This window comes from Barbus barbus (assembly GCF_936440315.1).
Source record: "Barbus barbus genome assembly, chromosome: 24".
Taxonomy (NCBI): Eukaryota; Metazoa; Chordata; class Actinopteri; order Cypriniformes; family Cyprinidae; genus Barbus; species Barbus barbus.
In genome coordinates, this window is record NC_136752.1 from 21,248,754 (window position 1) to 21,269,189 (window position 20,436).

At 36.1% G+C, this 20,436-nt stretch overlaps 1 protein-coding gene across 5 annotated transcripts in view; it reads right to left on the reverse strand.

The window, feature by feature from the left end:
• Positions 1-4,017: 4,017 nt before the first annotated feature.
• Positions 4,018-20,436, reverse strand: part of stmn4 (stathmin-like 4) — a 31,014-nt gene continuing 14,595 nt past the window's right edge. Inside the window, exons 4-12 of one of the 5 annotated variants that reach the window (XM_079375702.1) lie at positions 10,466-10,556; positions 10,208-10,279; positions 9,975-10,068; positions 8,926-9,154; positions 7,806-7,861; positions 7,173-7,268; positions 6,614-6,819; positions 6,337-6,528; positions 4,018-5,211 (exon numbers count right to left, since the gene is read on the reverse strand). In XM_079375702.1, the coding sequence (XP_079231828.1) occupies positions 5,152-5,211; positions 6,337-6,528; positions 6,614-6,819; positions 7,173-7,268; positions 7,806-7,818 (567 nt within the window). In that variant the 5' untranslated portion in view covers positions 7,819-7,861; positions 8,926-9,154; positions 9,975-10,068; positions 10,208-10,279; positions 10,466-10,556 and the 3' untranslated portion in view covers positions 4,018-5,151. Of the gene's footprint in view, positions 5,212-6,336; positions 6,529-6,613; positions 6,820-7,172; positions 7,611-7,805; positions 7,953-8,925; positions 9,155-9,974; positions 10,069-10,207; positions 10,280-10,465; positions 10,557-20,436 lie in introns of those variants that run through there. The other 4 variants (XM_079375704.1, XM_079375703.1, XM_079375700.1 and 1 more) reach the window with 4 other exon arrangements.

Sequence of the window (20,436 nt, forward strand, 5' to 3'; positions counted from 1 at the left end):
CCATACTGTTACGTGTCAGTTTCTGTTCAGTTCTGTGTTTACCTTATTTGGTAGTTCCTGTCCTGGGGCCAGTTGCATAAACCATTTAGACTAGTCTTAAAAAGTTAGTCATCTAATTTTTTTTCTTCAAGACTGGTCATAACTTTTTAAATTCAGTTATTAAAAGGTAGATTGGTCTTATTTTTATTGGAAAAGTAAGACTGATTTCCCCTTGGCAACTGCTAGTTGGTCAAACTAGTTCTTAAGACAAAGTCTTAACTTGGTGGCTAAGTTTATGCAACTGGCCCCTGGTTTAGTTCATTAGTAATCATCATTTAGTCCTGTCACCTGTTTTGTGTTAATTATCTCGTTTGCTCTTTTGTTTCCTGGTCTTTATAAGTCTTCAGTTCTCCTCATGTCGCTGTCGTGTCTTAATGTTATTAAAGAGTTTGTTTTCTACCTACCCGTTGGTTCCTGCAGTCCTTCGTGGAGCATACCGTGACACATACAATGTATTTTTGGCTATTGCTACAAATATACCCCAGCGACTTAAGACTGGTTTTGTGGTCCAGGGTCACATATTTGTTGGCACACTGCCAGAGGCTATTAACGCCGACAGATAAGAATTATATATATTTTTTGTCCTCTTATCTGTCGGCGTTAATAGCCTCTGGCAGTGTGCCAACATATATGTGACCCTGGAATGTTTTGGCAAACAAACTGACTCCTATTATACAGTAGAAGACAGGAGACAGGTTTCAGGTTTGAAATGACATGTGGTTGAGTAAATGGCAGATTTTACATTTTTGCAACTGGTTCTTATGCCGTACAACATTAAACATACCATTGTTGATTTTCGAATCTGCTTGTGATGTTCTAAGAATGACTCAGGAGATGTTATCATATGCTTGTGGTTGTGCTAGTGTTGGCTGCTGGAACGCACTGTTTCAAGAACCAAGTCAGCACTTTAGTGACCTACATTGAAATTAGTGTGGGAGTATAAGAACATTGTGTAGGGCTACAGGTGTCAGTTGGTGTATCTGGGGCAAATTTAACACTGATTCACCAACTGTAACCCTTTGACGAGCGCTCTTGATGAGCACTAACACTTTAGAGTTAGCACTTTAGGGCTGTGTTAACATTTATAAAGCAGTTCACAAGAAGTTACAATACTTTTACAGCATTATTAATAATATTAATATTACTTACTGTTAAATTCAAAAGATACAAAAGTTAAAAAGTAACTATTAGAATTATAAATAATGATTTAGATGTATCTATTTTAATTAATATTTTAAAATGCAATTTATTCCTGTAGTGAAGATGAATTGCAGCCATTGGTCCAGTTTTCAGTGTCACATGATCCTTCAGAAATCATTCTAAGCTGATTTGCTGGTCAAGAAACATATCAGCGTTTAAAATAGTTACTAAATATTTGTGCAATAGCAAGTTCATATATATAATTCATGTTATAAAAATCTTCGATGTTACATTTGATAACTTTAATGCATCATTACTGTATAAATGTATTGTAAACTTACTTGCAAATTGTACTGACCTAAACTTTTGAAAAGATTTTAACATTCCAAGTTGTATAAATAAACATTAGTTCAAATATTACAAAGACTGAATTTATGAATCAACATTAACCCAGATTAATAAATTAAAAATGTTGTTCATGAGACCTAATTCATTAACTAAAGTTAACAAATTGAACCTTACTCCAAGGAGTTAGTGTTAATTTGACTGTTACTGATGAAACTGCTCTAAACACATAGAAAGAAGAGTCCTCGTGGGCTTTTATACAGAGGTTATGTTGTACCTACATACAGAGGTTAGGTTATGCTATATAAGACTTGGATCATTTAAATTAGAATTCAGATGATTAAAAAAAATAGATTATTTTGTAAAGATCTCCCTACTGTCAGTCCTCTGTCGTGTGTGTCATGTGTTCCCGCCATTTGTGTCCATATTTGGTTTGTTTCCTGTCATTGTTTAGTGTGATTATTAGTTAATTCTCTTCAGCTGTGTTTTAGTCATTAACCTGTGTATTTAAGTTCCTGCCTGTTCAGTTTCATGTTGTCTGGTCTACTCGTTACTCCCCAGTGTTCCTGTCTGTGTAAGCCCTGCCCTGCCCTGCCCTGCCCTGCCATGTCTTGCCCTGCCTTGTTTGGATTTGATTAAAGACTGTATTTTGAGTTCCTGTTTCATCCTTGCTGTGTGCACTGTGACATCTACATTGGTCAGAAATATTATAAGTTGAGAAACCTTAAGATCTCAATAGGAAGGCTAGACACATTTAGATTAAGCATTTTAGGTTTTTAATGTGCTTGGCCTCAATCAGCATGATGGACATGTATATGCATTCGATCACATGTATATGGGTCACTTTGTCTCACATTATCAGAAAATAACCCATCTTTGTTGAACCCAATCAACATATCCTTTCAAGGCTGCTGACCCATATAAAATGCATCTCAGTGCACTGCTGGTGTACAAGTTATTTAGAAGTCTGCTGATGTGTACAGTATGTGGGTGAAATGTGAGAATGTGGGCACAGAATTAAGTGTCCAATTAAACAGTGAAATAGAAGAGAACGGCATGTGGGGAAAAAATTAACCGATATTGCAAAAATACATGCATTGCAGGCTGGTCTTCATTGTCAGCGAGTTCAATGATCTCCAGATGACTATCTATAGTACTCTAGATTTGTCTCTATCTACGTCAAGATCAAGAAGCTCGAGGCTTTCTCACCAGGCCATATAAACAGAAGAAGATTAGATGTAGTGCTCAGACACTTGCTGGACTAGCTCTTAAGAGCCATCAGAGAACTTACATTTTTATTCTGAAGATGCAACTCTCATTGGTGAGTTTGTCACACTAATGAATTAAACTCTAATGATGTTGTTTTTTTTATTTTAGGCAAGTGTAAGCAAGAAATAAGCGACTTGAATTTGAAATTTGACTTGCAGGACAAAAGTTTTCAAAGGCTTGTTGATTCTAAATCTTTTGTTAAACTTTTGGGATTTGCACCGATTCATTTTTCTGGGTGAAGACGTTTCACTTTAACTGACATTAAATTCAACTCAGAAATGTCTAAAGTGACCTAAAAAATGACTGATGAAGTTAAGAGCTTTTATCTTTAGGCAAACGAACAATATGAAAACAAACTAATCAAGCTACACACTGCACTTCTCTTGGTATCCATCTCCTCAGGTTTTCAGAGCTGTGCTGCTGCTCTACCTCCTTGCCCTCTTATTAAATGGTGGTGCTTCTGAGAAAAAGTGTAAAAGAAAAAGAAAATCAAAGTGTCAAAAGAAAGGAAAGTATGTAATCTTGGATCCATCTCTGAACCTCTCAATGACTGCCCCCCCGTCTCCAAACAGATCTTTGTCACCGTGGACATACGAGTGAGTCTTTGATCTGATAAATCGTTACAGTTGTTCACTTTAATCTCATATGTGGTATATGCAGAGGATCTTGTGTATCAAATACATGAATTGTAACAATTTGGAGTTGTTTGGCTAATTTGAGTTTTTATAACGGAATTTTTATAAATCTTTCAATTCAGAGAAACCTATGACGATTCACGATTCCCATCCAAAATCTCTGAGGCAAAATGTGAAAAAACAGGCTGTTTAACCAAAGATGGTGAGGAAGACTTGGGACTGGAATCTAAACCCATCTACTACCAGATCAACGTCTTGAAGAGAGTGAAGAAAAAAAATGCAACGCATTACACCCTTCAGTTGGAGACTAAAGTAATTAGTTTGGGCTGTACATGCGTTCTACCCGCCGTTGTGCCTCAGAATTAGTTCTGTACTCTTACTGTATTATATATTGTGTTTATCTAATCTGCTTATGGGTACAGCAGACTTCTGTGGCACTCTTTTGCCTTATCAGCTTTATATTTATTATCTTGATTAATAAAATATAACATTTTCGTTTTAGTTTTGCTTTATAATAGTCTGTTTCAGTGCAATAATTGTATGAATAAGACAAGTTAAAATGCAAAAAAAGCTCAAAAATCTTTGGTTTAGTTAAGAGAAGCATTTATTTGACTTGAACTAGAGAATTTAGCCATCTGGAAATTACAAACACAGGGAGCATTTACATTCCATTTTCTCACCAAATCTGGTCGATTAACAACATTGCACATACAATGGCTCTTTTTTGATTCTGCAGACACCAACATCTAACTCCTTTATCTTCGTATAGAACGAGTAAAATAAATGACTAGAATAAAGCTCAGTGACATGCCAAAGCAAAGTGCACCATTCATATCTAAAACTATTTCCTAAATCCAAAGAGGATCTTTTTCTCACACCTGAGTGATATCATTCTTCATTTCTGAGATGCTACTATGTGTTTTCCTACTGATGAGCATCATGATACAAATATAATGATAAAAAAAAACTAAATGTGCTTCTGAGTTGTGCTTAAAGTGTCACTGTGCTCCACTTTTAATGTATCTGAGAGGGTTATTAGCTTTCGGATTTATAGGCATCTAGAACGATCTAATCTAATATTCATTTGATCATATTTTACAGCATATCGTCACAACAGGAAATGTGATAGATAAACTTCTAGCCACCTGATTACTGATGCTTAATAATGTATATTGTAGAAGCATGCCTGAGGTTCTATGAAACCCTATTGATTACTGAATATTAATATCAAACGATAATTAAAGATGCATGAGCCAAAGCCTCAGTAGATGGCACTTAATTCAGAAAAAGATGCTTTTTTGGTACTGTCATAAGTGAAGAGTGACTTTAAGATGTAGTTTATGTTAACATATTCATCTGTACTGGTTATGGAGGTTATAAAAAGCATCTCTTTTTCTTCCTGTCCTCTTCATGTCATTTCTAAAGATCGGTTTGGTATATTCGTTCTTTTTCTCTGAAGCAACCTTCTGGGCTCTATACCAAGCAACGTACCCTTAGTGCACCTTGCATTGTCATCTAGACAACATCTTTCTGTTTTTAATAATATTAAGTAGTTTTGATGTTGTTAAACCCCACAAAAGCTGGGTGTGTTGCAAATTGTCATTATCAATGTCCAATATGTCCCCTTTTTTGAGATGTATTGGTACCGTTTGCTTTATTTTCTCTTCACCGGTTTGATCTCCCTTGACTATTGTCAAAGCAGTCCTGTGCAGCAGGCGCTCCTCTACCGACAGGCCTCTTCTTTCAGCTCTTTGTTCTTCCTCACCTCCTCTGCGTGTTTGTCCTAAATAAACACACAAAAGAAAACTTACTCGACCTGTGTTCATGCATACATTAGTGTGCCTGAGGGAAGCTAAATACAGCGGCATAAACAAACTGGAGAAACAATCCACCCCTTTCTAATGCAATATTCATACTGATTCTATAATTAGGCAGGGAAGGGACTCAGATGCACAAAAGCCAGGAACCCACTGAATGTGTAATTGTCACAAAAATGTGGGACACTTTATTATTAGGATTATTTTATAATTTATAAATATTTTTAAATATATTCAAATATATTTTAAATATAATATTTTATATTCTGTTCTATATATTATTAATACTTATACATATTTTTTTAGAGAAATTGTTACTTTTATTCAAAGTAAAAGATTCATTAAATTGAACAAAATAGACAGTAAAGACATTTATAATGTTATAAAAAAAAAACAGATAAATGCTGTGCTGTTTTTTTTATGAAATTAAAAATGTTTCTTGAGCACCAAACCCTGTGACACTAAAGACTGGAGTAATGGAAAATTCACAGGAATAAGTTACATTTTAAAACATTCAAAAATAGAAACCTGTTATTTTAAATGGTAATAATATTTCAAAATTGTACTATTTTTACTATTAACTATTACTGGTTTTTATATTTGTACTATTTTTAATTGTATTTCATTACATTTTAAAATATTCTGAAATAGAAAACAGTTATTTTAAACAATAATAATATAATTTAAAAAATATTACTATTTGTACTATGTACTAGTACTATTTTTTATATTTTTACTATTTTTCATTAAAAAAGCAGCCTTGGTGAGCAAATATTATTTTTTACTATTAACTACTACTATTTTTAAAAACATTTTTACTTAAAGATACTTTAAACTTTTTTTTATTTTTTAAATCCTATAAAACGTTGGATTGGTAGTGAATTTGTATGAAAAATTATATGTAAAAAGTGTAATTTTTTTTTTTTTAAGTTAAAACATTTTTAGAAAAGTTAAATGTTTTAGCTATGCATAGGCAAATGAAATATATTTTCATGAGAAATTATTTATTTTTATTGTTTAAATAATAAAGTAATTCACATTGACTAAGTCCTGTAATAAAGTACTTTACAGCCCTGCCAGTTAGTTCGTACCTTTTCCTGTAGTCTCTCCAGCATGGCGGCAAGCAAAGCCTCGCGGTTCTCTTTGTTGGCCTCCATCTTCTGCTCCAACTTTTCTTTAGCATTCTTAATGAAGTTGTTGTTCTCCTCAAAGGCCTTCTGGATAACCTCTTTCTCATGCTCCCTCTTCTCTGCAAGATGCTTTAACATCTCAGCCTCCTGAAACTGGAGATAAGAACACTGTTTCAGCATCAAAATCAGACCAAAGAGAGGGATGGTTTGGGTGTTTATTTTGGGTGTAAATTTCAACCTTCCGCCTCTCCTCAGCGGCTTCCAGTTTCTTCTGGATCTCCTCCAGCGAGGGGTCCTTCCGCTGGGGCATAGATGTGTTAAGCTCAGGCACGCCGTCAAAAGAGGGGGGTTTCAGGATCACCTCAAATGCCTGGCCCGAGGCCCGCTTGTTCAGCTCAATGACCTCCATATCTTTGATCACACACCAGTTGAGATCCACTGCATCTTCAAGAATGATCACACATAGAGTTCAAGTTCAAGTTCAAGTTCAAGTAGGCTTCAACCATATATAGTTAGTACACAGTGAAACGAAACAACGTTCCTCCAGAACCAAAGTGCTACATACAACATAAATTTACAACATAAATTTAACAACATAAAATAACAACGTAGATTTACAACAAACAACATAAAGTGTACGTGAAATGAGGTAGTGCAAAACCAGTATACATTTTAGAATTTAGGAGAATTTAACAGAGTACTGTGTGAATCTGTATTATATTTATGATCATTGTATTATAGTGGTAGAGATGTGTCTATAAAGTATGAATACCAATGAGTAATGTTTTATTATTTACCCTCAGCCTTGTATGTGGGATTTTCTGCAGTATTTGAGTTGATGCAGGAGCACAAAAGTGACACTAGAGGGAGCTCCTTCACCTTGTCTCGATATGCTGTGCGGACAAACCTCAAGTAAGTACAATTCGAGTAAACATGAACAAACGCTTGCATTCTGTCAAAGATCTTGATTATACAGAAAGTAGACAATTTAAAAGTAATTAACTAGTTTAAAGCAGCTGTTGGCGGTTTTAGAACAATAGAGCAAGATTATGGGTTCGATTCCCATGGAATTTAATACAATTACCTTGAATACACTGTACGCTGTTTAGGATTAAAGCGTCTATGAAAAAATTAAATATATAAACAGAACAACAGAATCTCTTTTCCATGGCTTTTTGCAACAAACCTTAGAAAAGTAGAAAAAAAAAAAAAAAAAAAAAACTTCAAGGCGGCTCTCTCACAAAATCAACCAATGATGTGATCTTTGGGGCGGAACTATACATTTGCTTGACCAATGGGAGTTTGGGGGAGTGTTTAGGAAACCTGTTTGGAAACAAGAGGCGTGTTCGACATCAAAGTACCTTGGTACTACTGAATTTGATTATGGAGGCTTTGGAGTTTGGAAATCGGGGAGGACTTTTGTAGCTTACCTGCCAAGGTCATGTTTATGCAGTATTGTGTGTAGTTTACAACCCTTCACTCTGTCCTGTTTAGAGAAAGAGAGAAAGAGAGGATTAAGAAAGTGTGTGTTTTTTTAGTCCATTGCACAAAGATAAAACACTCTGCCCTAGTAATTTTTTTTTGAAACATAAGAATTATTAACAATTAATTAAAATAATACAGTACATTAAAAAAAAAAAAGTGAAATGCAGATCCATTGTGCATGAGATGTCTGAAAGGAGCTTGTTGTGTTGTGATGTGGCAGGACACTTGGTGAGAGAGGAGCATGAATTCAGATGAGGAGCAGCAGGGAGTGTCACGCACAATCTCTCTATTGTTACTCTGCCTCAAAGCTGCCACTTATCAGAAAACAACACAATTTTAGATAAAAATAAACATTAAACATTATAGAAATCCTAAAACCATGAGCAAAACTGACATATAACCTTGTGGAGAGACACCACAAAGCATTGCCCTGCCCTGTTCACACATAAACACACACTACTTTATCCAAACACCTGCATAAATGGGTGTTTTTCCCCCCACTTTTCAGTTACTGTATTTATCACTATATTCTTACATCTCTGTTACAAAACAAACTGATACGACAGCTTTACATAATTGTTGCCCAAAATGGCATATACACATAATGTCAGGCTAAACACAGGTAAAAATCCACTCTCAAATGACTACATTAATACAAAACACAATAATAAGTAATAAAGTCCAACCCTAATCACTGCAGTCAGTGCTTATGTGTGCGAAATGTTGTTTACTGACTCTTGCCTTGGAATGACATAATCTAGTGCACTCATCAGCATTGTCATCTTTTAACACATTGGTGTGTATCTATACACAGATACATTTGCAATATATTCCCATTTTAATGCATATAAAGTTGCTTCGCATACATTATAGATGGCAAACAGAGCATGCTATAAGAACACTGAGTTCCCTCTAGAGTCTAGACCTTTGGTGTGGCACATTTAGTCTTAACTCAAAGGTATCCTTTTTCATTTTAATAATCATTGCGAGTCAAATCACAAAAACATCAGAGCAAAGCAAGTCTCCTCTCATTTGATTTTGTGTTGCCTACCTTTTCCCACTTACCTTTTCTCCTTGATGAGGTGTTGTCCCTATCTCCCCCTCTTTTTCTTCCTGTCTCTTTCTCTCTCCCTAGTATCCTCTTTTCTTTTTCACCTCCCTCTCTTTTGCTCTGTGCCTGCTGCTCCTCGGATACAAGAGCTCAGCAGCATCAGCAGCACACCCCTCCTACCGCATGACATCATCTTCCAGTGCTGCCATTGGACGAGGTGAGTGGCAGAGCGTTTCTCCATCACTGTGAAGGACAGGGGTGTTAACTCTTTGTGCCTTACTGCAGGTGTCCATGCAGAATAGAGGACGGGTGTTTTCCATTAGAATTTACTTTACTATAATATCAAAAATAATTACTATTAAGAAAAATTAGTAATAATAATACAACAAAAGCAAAAACAAAACTTTATGAAAAAACTATATAACAAAATGTAAATTACATTTTATCTTTTTAAAATATATTGTATGCCTTGCTTCTGGATAAGTGGTTTGGAGAATGTACTTATATTATATTATATTATTTTATGACAAATAATAAAAATATTAAAAAATATTTGAACATTTATTCAAAACAGACATTGCGCTACTGTTTATCCTGTATTTTTCCAAAATAAATTATATCCCCAACTATGGTTTATAGAACCGCGTTATATTTTTAAAATTTATATTTATATATATTATTAATTAAAGTTATATTAATTTATTATATTAATTGTATATTAACAGTAATAATAAAAATATGAGTAATAATAATACAACAAAAGCAAATACAAATCAAACTAATCAAATTGCTCTACTGTACCTTACTTCATATTTTTCCCCACCTGTACTTTATAGAACAGAGTTATATATTATATTATATTACATTATATTTATTGATTGTACAATAATAATAAGACATATTCAATTATAAATAATAATAATACAACAAAAGCAAATACAAAACAAAATTTTCTCCAAAATATATTATATTTCACCTAATCAAAATTATATTATATCCCCTGCTTCTGGATAAGTGACTTGGGGAATGTATTTATATTATATTATATTGTATTATGTTTTACCCTGCATTTTCATAATGCATAAACTGCATGCATTTGTGAACCACCGCTTCTGCTACAGAACGCCATCCTACAGTATATGATGTCACCCTGATATCTGTCCACAAAGAATGCAACAAGAGAAGAAGACAAAAAATGAAGGGTTGTCAGGAAGCTAGGTCTAAATACATTTATTAGGGAGTGATGGACTCAAGCAAGGGGTGTGTCTCTGTACCGTACTGCAATATAATACAAACCAAATTGGTCTGACTGGAACAAGAACGATCTTCAGCCAGCTAGTGCTCCTGATCTAATGACTGAAACACTGACTGGAAAGAGAGAGGGACATCATCACAATAAGAGATGTGATGATATAATTTAGGCATCAGTGCAGCATAGTCTTTTTTTTTTTTTTTTTTGCATACATTTTTTTGATTTGATTTAACATGCTGCTAATCATTTGTAAATAAATATTTTGTATTAATTAGGCAAAGTCAAAATAAAAGCATTTTTACCAGCGGTCTCAGACTTTCAGACACAACTGAATATCTTCACAACATGCCACACCACTCAGGATCTGGACCCAGGTGCTGTCTGTGTATTGATCTTAGGGGAAGGGAACAGTGGAAGCATAATGAATAAAAACCCTAATTAAATCCCACTGAGGTGTGACAGAAATGAGACAGTTACTGGAAGCACAGTCTTGCTCTCTCTGCACTGCACACATTCACTGTAAATTGTTTGGGATTAAAAACAATTAATTGCTCTTTTTTATATTGAAATATTCAATATTCTGCCCGCTACTGTACATTTCAGCCTATTAAAGCATATCAACTCACTCCTCTTATGGTTTACTCCAACACAAAGCATGACTCATCTGTCGTGATGTATTGTCAAGTATGGTGACCCATACTCGAAATTGGTGCTCTGCGTTTAACCCATCCAAGTGCACACACACAGCAGTGAGTAGTGAACAAATACACACACACACACACACACACACACACACACACACACCGTGAACACACACCCGGAGCAGTGGGCAGCCATGCTGCAGCGCCCGGGGAGCAATTGGGGGTTCGGTGCCTTGCTCAAGGGCACCTCAGTCGTGGTATTGAGGGTGGAGAGAGCGCTGTACATTCACACCACCACCTACAATCCCTGCCGGCCGGGGACTCGAACCCGCAACCTTTCGATTACGAGTCCGGCTCTCTAACCATTAGGCCACGACTTCCCCCATCAAGTAGACTCATCAAGTAGAGCTGTGAATAAGTAATCTGACATCATCCTGTGCCTTCTGATGACTTCACCCACATATATTGATTCTGCTTGACCAATTAGATAGCATCTTTAAATCCAATTGCAGTGGCTTTCAGTAAATAATATTTTTTTTTATTGTTTACAATTTTTATAGTCAGCCAAACCACATTTCTCTGACCTACTTCAATACGCATCCTGGTAATTTCTTCTGGTTAGGAAGTTTTTTTTTTCAACATTTCTCTGTCTCTGCCGTGTTTAGGTTGAGATCCCTAATCAGAGAAATGACACCGGTGATGTAATGGGACTGGACAGCAGTGGACATCAAGAGAGAGAAAGGGAGGGAGAAAGACTGATAGGATAAGATTAAAGGGCAGGAAATGGATCCTTAGAGATTTGTAATTAAAATAGGGGGATGTTAATGCATACTAAATGTGCCTTTTCTTTTAATCTTTACCCAGGCTTCGGCTATATGCAAAGCTGGAGACTATAAAAGTATTTGCAAAAAACATCTCAAATACTCCAACTATAATAAATTCTGGAACTCTATAGAGGCCTTTCACACAAAACGCATTTTTAATTTGAAAAAATGTGAGACGTGGACAGTGGAATGACAAAAAAAAGCAGTCTCAAGACATTTAAAAAAAAAAAGTGACACTAGCTATAATGATAACAATACACACCACAACTATAACGATAATGACAGATGAACCATAGCGGTGAATCACTTTCAGAACTATTTTTTACCAGCTGTGAGATGCAAGATACATCCATCGCATCCATCTAGTGTGTGCTTACATATGAAAACAATGAAAAAGTAGTGCAGTGGAATGGTAAAATTAGTTATGTGTGGGCAGCCACTAGGAAATTTTTACACTACTTGATATTAACCATCCCATGTTTTTACCACTCTTGGACCTGTTGACATGCCAGATGCTCTCTTCTCTCATCTCAGGCTTGTTGCCATGGACACAGTCTTGCACTATCTACAACTGTCTGGAAATTATTGACAGCTTTAAATTATTGGCAGGTTTGCTACAGAGTTTTAAATGTCTGAAATCATGAAACCGACCGGAAACTTTTCAAAGGTAATTCTGGGGCCAACACAAACATCAGCCTATTTGTTTCAGTTGCGGTTGAAATCAATGTACTGTAATAATGAAAGAATGAATGAAAGAAAAAAAAAACTTAAAACTGAAATACCTCTTCTGGTTCCTGCACAGTCTGAATGTCAGTTTTTGAGATATTAGATTTGTTTTTTAGACATAAAAAGGAATTAAATGCCTTACATAAAAGTTTATCAACTCTTTTTCCAGATGTTCAAAACGACTTCCTCCTCTCTGTGACCTTAGCAGGTAAAAACAAATGAAGGTGGTCTGGAAATGCCCCACTGCTCACATAAAATGGCTTACAGGGGAATTAAGTTATTATGGGTCACTGCCGAAGGTCATAGTTTATGGGTGAATTGAATTGCATTCAAGAATTAAGTGTTTATGGACAGGATCTCTCTTGATCCCTCTAAATCAAATTTCATACTTATGATTCCTTATAGTTTAGAGGGCCTATTTTGTTTAGTATGCACAGAACTGAGAATAATTTGCTAAAATGTGGGGTGCTAGAGGATGATGGGTAATTCAGCAGCTTGTGTTTCATGTCCCCATCATCTCAGATACCAGATTGCAAGCATCATCAGGTCCAGCACAGGCCTTGATGTTTCCACTCTGCCAGCTTGGATCACAGCTTAACATTCAAATTAAATGATCTACTTATTACACTATATAGTATAAAAATCTGGAGAATGCATTCATAAATGAATGTAATTGCTAGTGCTTCACTGATCATCTGAGCACCTCCTGCAGAGCTTCAGTCGCGGTGCTGAAAATCTCCCCCTAGTGGAGAGAAATAATATGCTACTTCTTTGACTACTGCTGAGCTGTCCCAGTCATTCAAGAGCTTAGTTTGTTTGGTTGAGAGTAACGAATTCATTAAATACCACTTTCAGGTCACCATTCAGTGATTTTTTTTTCTTCCTTTCTTTTATTTTCAATCAGCTTTTCAATGACAGAAAAAAAGTAGGCTACAGCTCTCTAACAAAGAGCAAGTGGAGTTCCAGAGAAAAGAGAGAGCATTGATGTATACACCCAGAGTAACTCCACCCGCAGACCTCCATAGAATCTTAGCTGAAATGTCATAAGGGCCACCTCTGTGGGTGACTGTGAACAATGTACCACCCTGTGACAGCTGCCCTCGCTGCATCTCAAGAGACTCTAATCAGCAGGGTTCCCGATCTCAGTTTTACCAACAAGACAGAAGTACCTTTCCTTTTTCTTTCCCTAGTTTGTCAAAATAAAGCATATTGTCATACCTATTAGGCCAGACAATAGTATCATATATTTTGTCCTGTTACTGGACGAAACATATTTTAGAAGCTGATTAGAAATTCTTTTAGAAAAAGTTTCTTACTCTCAAATGCTGCTTTTCTTTGATAAAATAATGCAGCAAATATTGTGAAATATTTTACATGTACAAACTTAAAATAACTTTTCTATTTTAATATATTTTAAAATGTAATTAATTCCTATCATGGCAAGGCTGAATTATCAGCAGTCACACAATCCTTCAGAAATCATTCTAATATGCTGATTTGATGCTAAAGAAACATTTCTTATTATCATCAATGATGAAAATGGTTGTGAATTTAAATAGCACTCCAATTCTTGAAACATTTTTGACCGTAAGCATGAACAGAAGCAGATCATATTGTTTGTTGACACAGGAGATCTCTATGGGGTTCAGGTAGCTTGGTTCACCCTCAAAACTTGTGACACTGCCCTCTTGATCAGGGTTAATAGAAACCAGGTCTTATGCTTCATTCCAAAGCCTGTGTGGAATCTGATCATTTCAGCCTGAGGTCTAAAGTGTGTGCGTGTGTGTGTTTTGTGTAACAAGACTCCCACGCACTAAATCAAATAAGATGTAACCCTCTTCCATTGTTCAGGTTACGGCCCAGTGATGACAGGAATGGACAGGAAGGGAAAACCAAAAACATACAAACTCTGTGAATTTTCTGTCCAAAAGGATATTTCTTTCACTGTTTGTGAAAACCGGTCATCCTTATTTAAGGATTCTCCACAGGCAGTCATAGGAGGAGAGCAGTTTTAACAAAAAACAGAAAGGAAACTAATTGTCTGTTGAATGTTTTGTACATCTTGTAAGTTGCAAATAACTTGAACTAAAACTTTGTGTCAAAATGCATATCTTATTTGATTAATTACTTAGCATCTTATAATTATACCTTATTTGGTATAATTATAATGTATATATATATATATATATATATATATATATACACACACACACACACACACACACACACACAAATAATAACACTGTACACAAACGTACACAATACACGCACGTATATTATGTAAACTTTGAGAGCACTAAAACATAAAAAATTTTACTAAAATTGTAATTTTAGTATGTTTTTTTAGTTTGTAATTTCTTTAGTTTTAGTTTATAATAAAATTGTATTATGCTACTGGTTGGCAGGATGTTGACCAAAATGTTATATCATGATGAGTAATTTTATTTCACGGTAACGATATATATCACAAGTTATAAATAAGAAATGCTACATAAACTGTATAAAGTAACTTATTAAATAAAAACTTATAATGTGTAATTGTATATTGTATATGCATATTATATAGCTTTTTCATTCACAGTTAAATTTATCATATCATAATGTTACAGTTATTCAACTTAGCTGAATGTAACATCAACCTTTGTGTACTTCTAGTTTAACTGTATCTGACTTGAGTTATAAATTTAACTGACTTGGGTAATGGCTGCTAATATGTCTGGAATATAATTGGAATAAATAAGCAAATGCTAAAAGCCTAACAATTATTCCTGCTCTCCACTGCTTGCACCATGAAAGAACATCAAGAATCTCTCTATACTTGCTAAGTAACTGTGTATGAATAATAGATTAAGCAAGGCAACTGCTGAGTTCACTGTAAACTAGGCTATATAAAAATGCTGAGTTCACTGTAAACTAAGAAGACTGGCACAGACCGCCTTATCTCATACAGCCTCATGGCAGCAGAGATATCCTGCTATAATTTATTCAGATGAATATCATTTTCCCTGCTGGCCCACTGTACAAAGTCAGTTCAATCTGTAAACCCCCCATGTTGTCTTTATGCAAAAAAAAAAATCCTCAATTTTTAGATGCAACAGTACTATCCTGAATTTTTGAGGACAGATAAGGCAGGAACTTCCTAATTGAGATGGAAGTAAATTGGTCAACTCATTACCACATCTGTGCAGACTGTTGACGGTTCTCATTGACTAGATTCGAGAGCAAAGCAAGCTGTTTAGACAGATTATAGGGAGGGACAGGAAACTCGTGGAGTACAGGAACCATGCACCTAGTATCTACAACAATTTGACCTATCTATGACATACAGATGTTGCATGCAATAGTCTGCCAACACTCCTTAATGGATAAACTACAGTATATGATGAATCTGAAAACATTTAAAGTCTACATTTGCATCACAGCCCTCACCATTTTAATGAAATTTATAAACCCTAGGGGTGGGCGATATGACCAAAATCTTATATCATGATATGAGTTATTTTATTTCACAATAACAATATGTATAACGATATAGTTATAAATAAGAATACATTGTATATAAAGTAATCAAACGTATAAAAACACTGCATATTCTTCACTGTCTAAATTATTCTTTTTAAAGATACAAAAGTGGTTTTGTTAAGAGCAGTGAGATATTTTCTCTGTTTTGTTGTTTGATTATCATGAATGACAGACAGCAGGAATATTAGACTGCTGTCACTTTAAGAGCTGCCCGATTCCTATTGTTACACACGTGTTTTCTTCCTCAGCTGTTTGCTTTCACTTAAGACCTAAATTACTGTGTTTACAAGGATACTTGCAAAGACGGGCATTTTGACACATACAAGTGTGTGTATTTAACCGTTCTAGGCCTAGAAAGCGGCAAAAATAACTCAGCACTCCTGTTCAAAACTCCTGCGCACTATGAACACTGTCTTCACCTGCACAAGCCTCTCTGACAGCACTCAAAATGGCTTAAATCTCATGTTTTTAAACCACAAAACTTAAAAACGCATGCAAACGATAAGTTTTCGTGACCACGTAGCACAGCAACCACATGACTGTGTTTTTACACATGACGTGTAACTGTCATAGAGATAATAGTCCAAAATCTCCACAGGTTGACAAATTTCTACCGGTTAATGATGTCTACCTGTATACCACCCACTCCTAACCCTGAAGATAAAACAGTGTGAATATTACTTGACCATCAAATCAGCATGATTTCCGAAGGATTATGTGACACTGAAGACTGCAATGGCTGCTGACAATTAGTTATAGTAAACTACTAATATTTCATAATATTACTGTTTTTACTGTATATATACAGTATCTCACAGAAGTGAGTACACCCCTCACATTTTTGTAAATATTTTATTACATCTTTACATGTGACAACACTGAAGAAATGACACTTTGCTACAATGTAAAGTAGTGAGTGTACAGCTTGTATAACAGTGTAAATTTGCTGTTCCCTCAAAATAACTCAACACACAGCCATTAATGTCTAAACCGCTGGCCACAAAAGTCAATACACCCCTAAGTGAAAATGTCCAAATCGGGCCCAAAGTGTCAATATTTTGTGTGGTCACCATTATTTTCCACCCCTTCAACCTCTGCAGCAATGCTGGCAGCACTCATTCGTCTATTTCCCAAACACAACCTCTGGATATGACGCGGAGCACGTGCACTCAACTTCTTTGGCCGACCATGTCAAGGCCTGTTCTGAGTGGAACCTGTCCTGTTAAACCGCTGTATTGTCTTGGCCAGGGGCGTAAATTTCATCTAACAGTAGGGGGGACAATAAACATAAAATTTCTCAAGAGCAATTTTTGAAGGGGACACAAATAATACAGCCAAAATTGTACTTGTAGGGATAGATATGTGTACACAGCACGTGTACAGCATGGAGACTGTGTTTAAATATGAGTTTGGTTCATATTGTTCACCACGCGGTCATATTATAATTATTATTTTGTGTCCTCCACATAGTATTTAGGTTTCGTCTAGGACTGAGGACTTCTCTTTAGATATTCACTGATCTGCCACTTAACATCATATTGAGCAAAACCCAACACATCGGTAGGTCTACAATATTTACCTAATATCAGTTCAGGCTTATCGCCATGTTAGTTATAGTGGGTGACAAGCTCCGGAATTAAGCTTGGTAACCTTATAATCGCTCACAGAAAAATACATTGGATATCACCACTTTTTGTCATGACTAATTTATTAATGGTCCAGCATCATCTTTATTAAATAAAAAGAATCATTTCACATGATGTATAAATATATATATAGAATAAAATAGTCTTGACAGCCTAAGTTACTTACAAATAACTACTGAAGAACTTTACTTTCTCCCACCGGGCTCGTGTGTATATCGGGAGGCAGTGGACCAAACCACTGTGAGGCAAGGGAGGGGGACCGAAAACATTTCTGAACTTAAAATGCTTTTTTGCTTTTATGTACTACTATCACTTGTAATGATATTTTTAGGGGGGGGGGGGGGGGGGGGGGTCAATCCTCTGATGGGGGGTCCTGTCCCTCTCGGGATTTACGCCTATGGTCTTGGCCACCGTGCCTACGCCATCTTTATGTAGAGCAACAATTATTTTTTTCAGATCCTCAGAGAGTTCTTTGCCATGAGGTGCCATGTTGAACTTCCAGGGACCAGTATGAGAGAGTGAGAGCGATAACACCAAATTTAACACACCTGCTCCCCATTCACACCTGAGACCTTGTAACACTAACGAGTCACATGACACCGGGGAGAGAAAATGGCTAATTGGGCCATAGGCGTAATTTACGGGTGGGACATGTCCCCACCACTTTTTACCAGGCTCGATATTGTCCCCACCACTTTTAAAAAGTAACTGAAAAATAGATTGCGTAAGGTATGTATTAAAGGAAAGGCACCATCTACAAATCGTCACTCTTCATAATCTAATTTATTCATTTAACACATTTTTCCGCCGGTCAGAAGCTTTTCAACGTCCTCAAAGATGAATATTAAGTCTCGTTGTGAAACTATCGCGAGATATGCGTCATGGGATATGTAGTTTCCTTTCCCTATAATTAGTCTACAGATCCTCTACCTTTCTTTTTACGATGTTCGTATTGTTTGGATACTGTTTCAAGGTTGAAATATTTTATTTGAGATTTTTGAGAAGATTAATTGGACAATATCTCTGTTCCACAAGTCAAATCATCACTCACTGTTGTCATCAAGTGATCAAGTGATGACTAGAAGGTGGACGACGGTTCTTCTTCAACCACGCAGCGAGGTGAGTTCACTTGAGGCATTGTTAAAAAGTCACAAGTCAAAAATGACTAGTTCAACCCAGGATCTAAATGTTTACATTTGCAATCATAAGCAATATATTGGCATTTGTCCATCATTGAAGGCTGAATAATAGTTAAAGCACTTTTAGGCAACAGGACAATTCTATATATGACTGGGATTTTCACAATTAAAACAATTAAAAAGTACAAGTCTTTAGTTCATACGTAGTCCTTTAATTCAGTTGTATTAAATCACAGCGCGCTCCAGTGGCCGCCAGAAAACATGATTAGCGACAGTATGTCTATATTCACGTAAGTTAAATATAATATGTTTTCGTGTTTAGCAAAGTAACTTACTGTGCGTGGCTGCTTCACTAAAAAGCTTCTTATATCACTTCCACACTTTCTTTTGGACATTTTGTTGATGTTTTAACATTTATGCTATAGGTAGCAACATTTACCGTTAACTAGCCTTTACATGTGGGGTGGGGGAGGAAAAAATAGAGCTTTTATAAAAACGTAATAAAAAAAAATATTTGTCAAAACAATTTCATTTATTTAATTATTTAATTAATAAAGGTAGTGTAACCATTTTAAACACAAATTAACTCTCACTCATGTTTTACACAAGGTTTTGCGTAGTTCAGGATTGGTTAAATTATTTGATTGGATGAGGAAACATTTTCTGGGCTTGTCTTGACTCGACGTAATGTTGATTCTTCCATGTTCAGCGCGTGCATCGATCACACCTGCTTTTAGCAAGTTGTCCGGCTGGTATACAGGCTGTGTCCAAATTCAGGGTCTGCATCCTCCTTAGGATCCTTCCTACCCGGTTGAAGGAGGAGGGATCCTCCGACGTCCGCAAACCCCGGAAGTCGGTGTTTGTGAATTTGGACAGCCTACCCTTCTTTCAGTTCCCTCCCTTACCCGTTGCTCATATCCTGTCGCCTAGCAACCGTGACAGCGCCAAGCAAGAAGCGGGAAAATGGACAAACAAAGAGTTATTCTCCTCATTTTAATTCTTTTGGAAGAAATAAAGCAATTAAATAAATTAAATACTTTCTTTGCTCGTTGTCGGAGAGTTTTTTATATCAGACTACAAGACAGTCACATCCAGGTAAGCCATTATAGCCTATTTTTATTTGTTTTTAAGTATTCTACTAATTTCTCCTACAAATTCATTGAGCCGAAGCATAAACTTTAGCTTGTTTTGTCAGAGAAACTCCTCTCCCACTCCGCTACCGCTCGCTTCGTCCGCCATTACGCTCTGCCGAAAAGAATTATGGGATAGGTAGGACGGGAAAGGATCCACCACACCCATCCTTCCAATTCGGGGAAAAGGAGGACGTATTTGTGGGCCGCATTTGAAGGATGCTACGAATTTGGAAAGCCTTCGTCGCGGCGCTGTGACGTAACATCCTTCAAATGAGTACTCCGAAGGATGCAGACCCTGAATTTGGACACAGCCTAAGAGAACATATGCAAGTAATTCAAAGTAGAATGAATCGTAATACACACACACACACACACACACAATTGTGCAATTAATGAATACGCTGCAGCTGAGCTGACCATGAAATGGTAAGTTCACCATATTTATCCATAGTGGATAAGAGATGTTTTGATTTATAGTAGATAGAGAAACAAAAAAACAACAGGGGATAAAATGTATGGGTCCAAAGAGACCTTAGTGGACCATTTGGATCAGATCAGGAAGCGTTGTTTTGACCATAAAACACATTGCATACTTCTAATGCACATTCTCATAAAGGGTTAAAAACATGAGCACAACTCTAA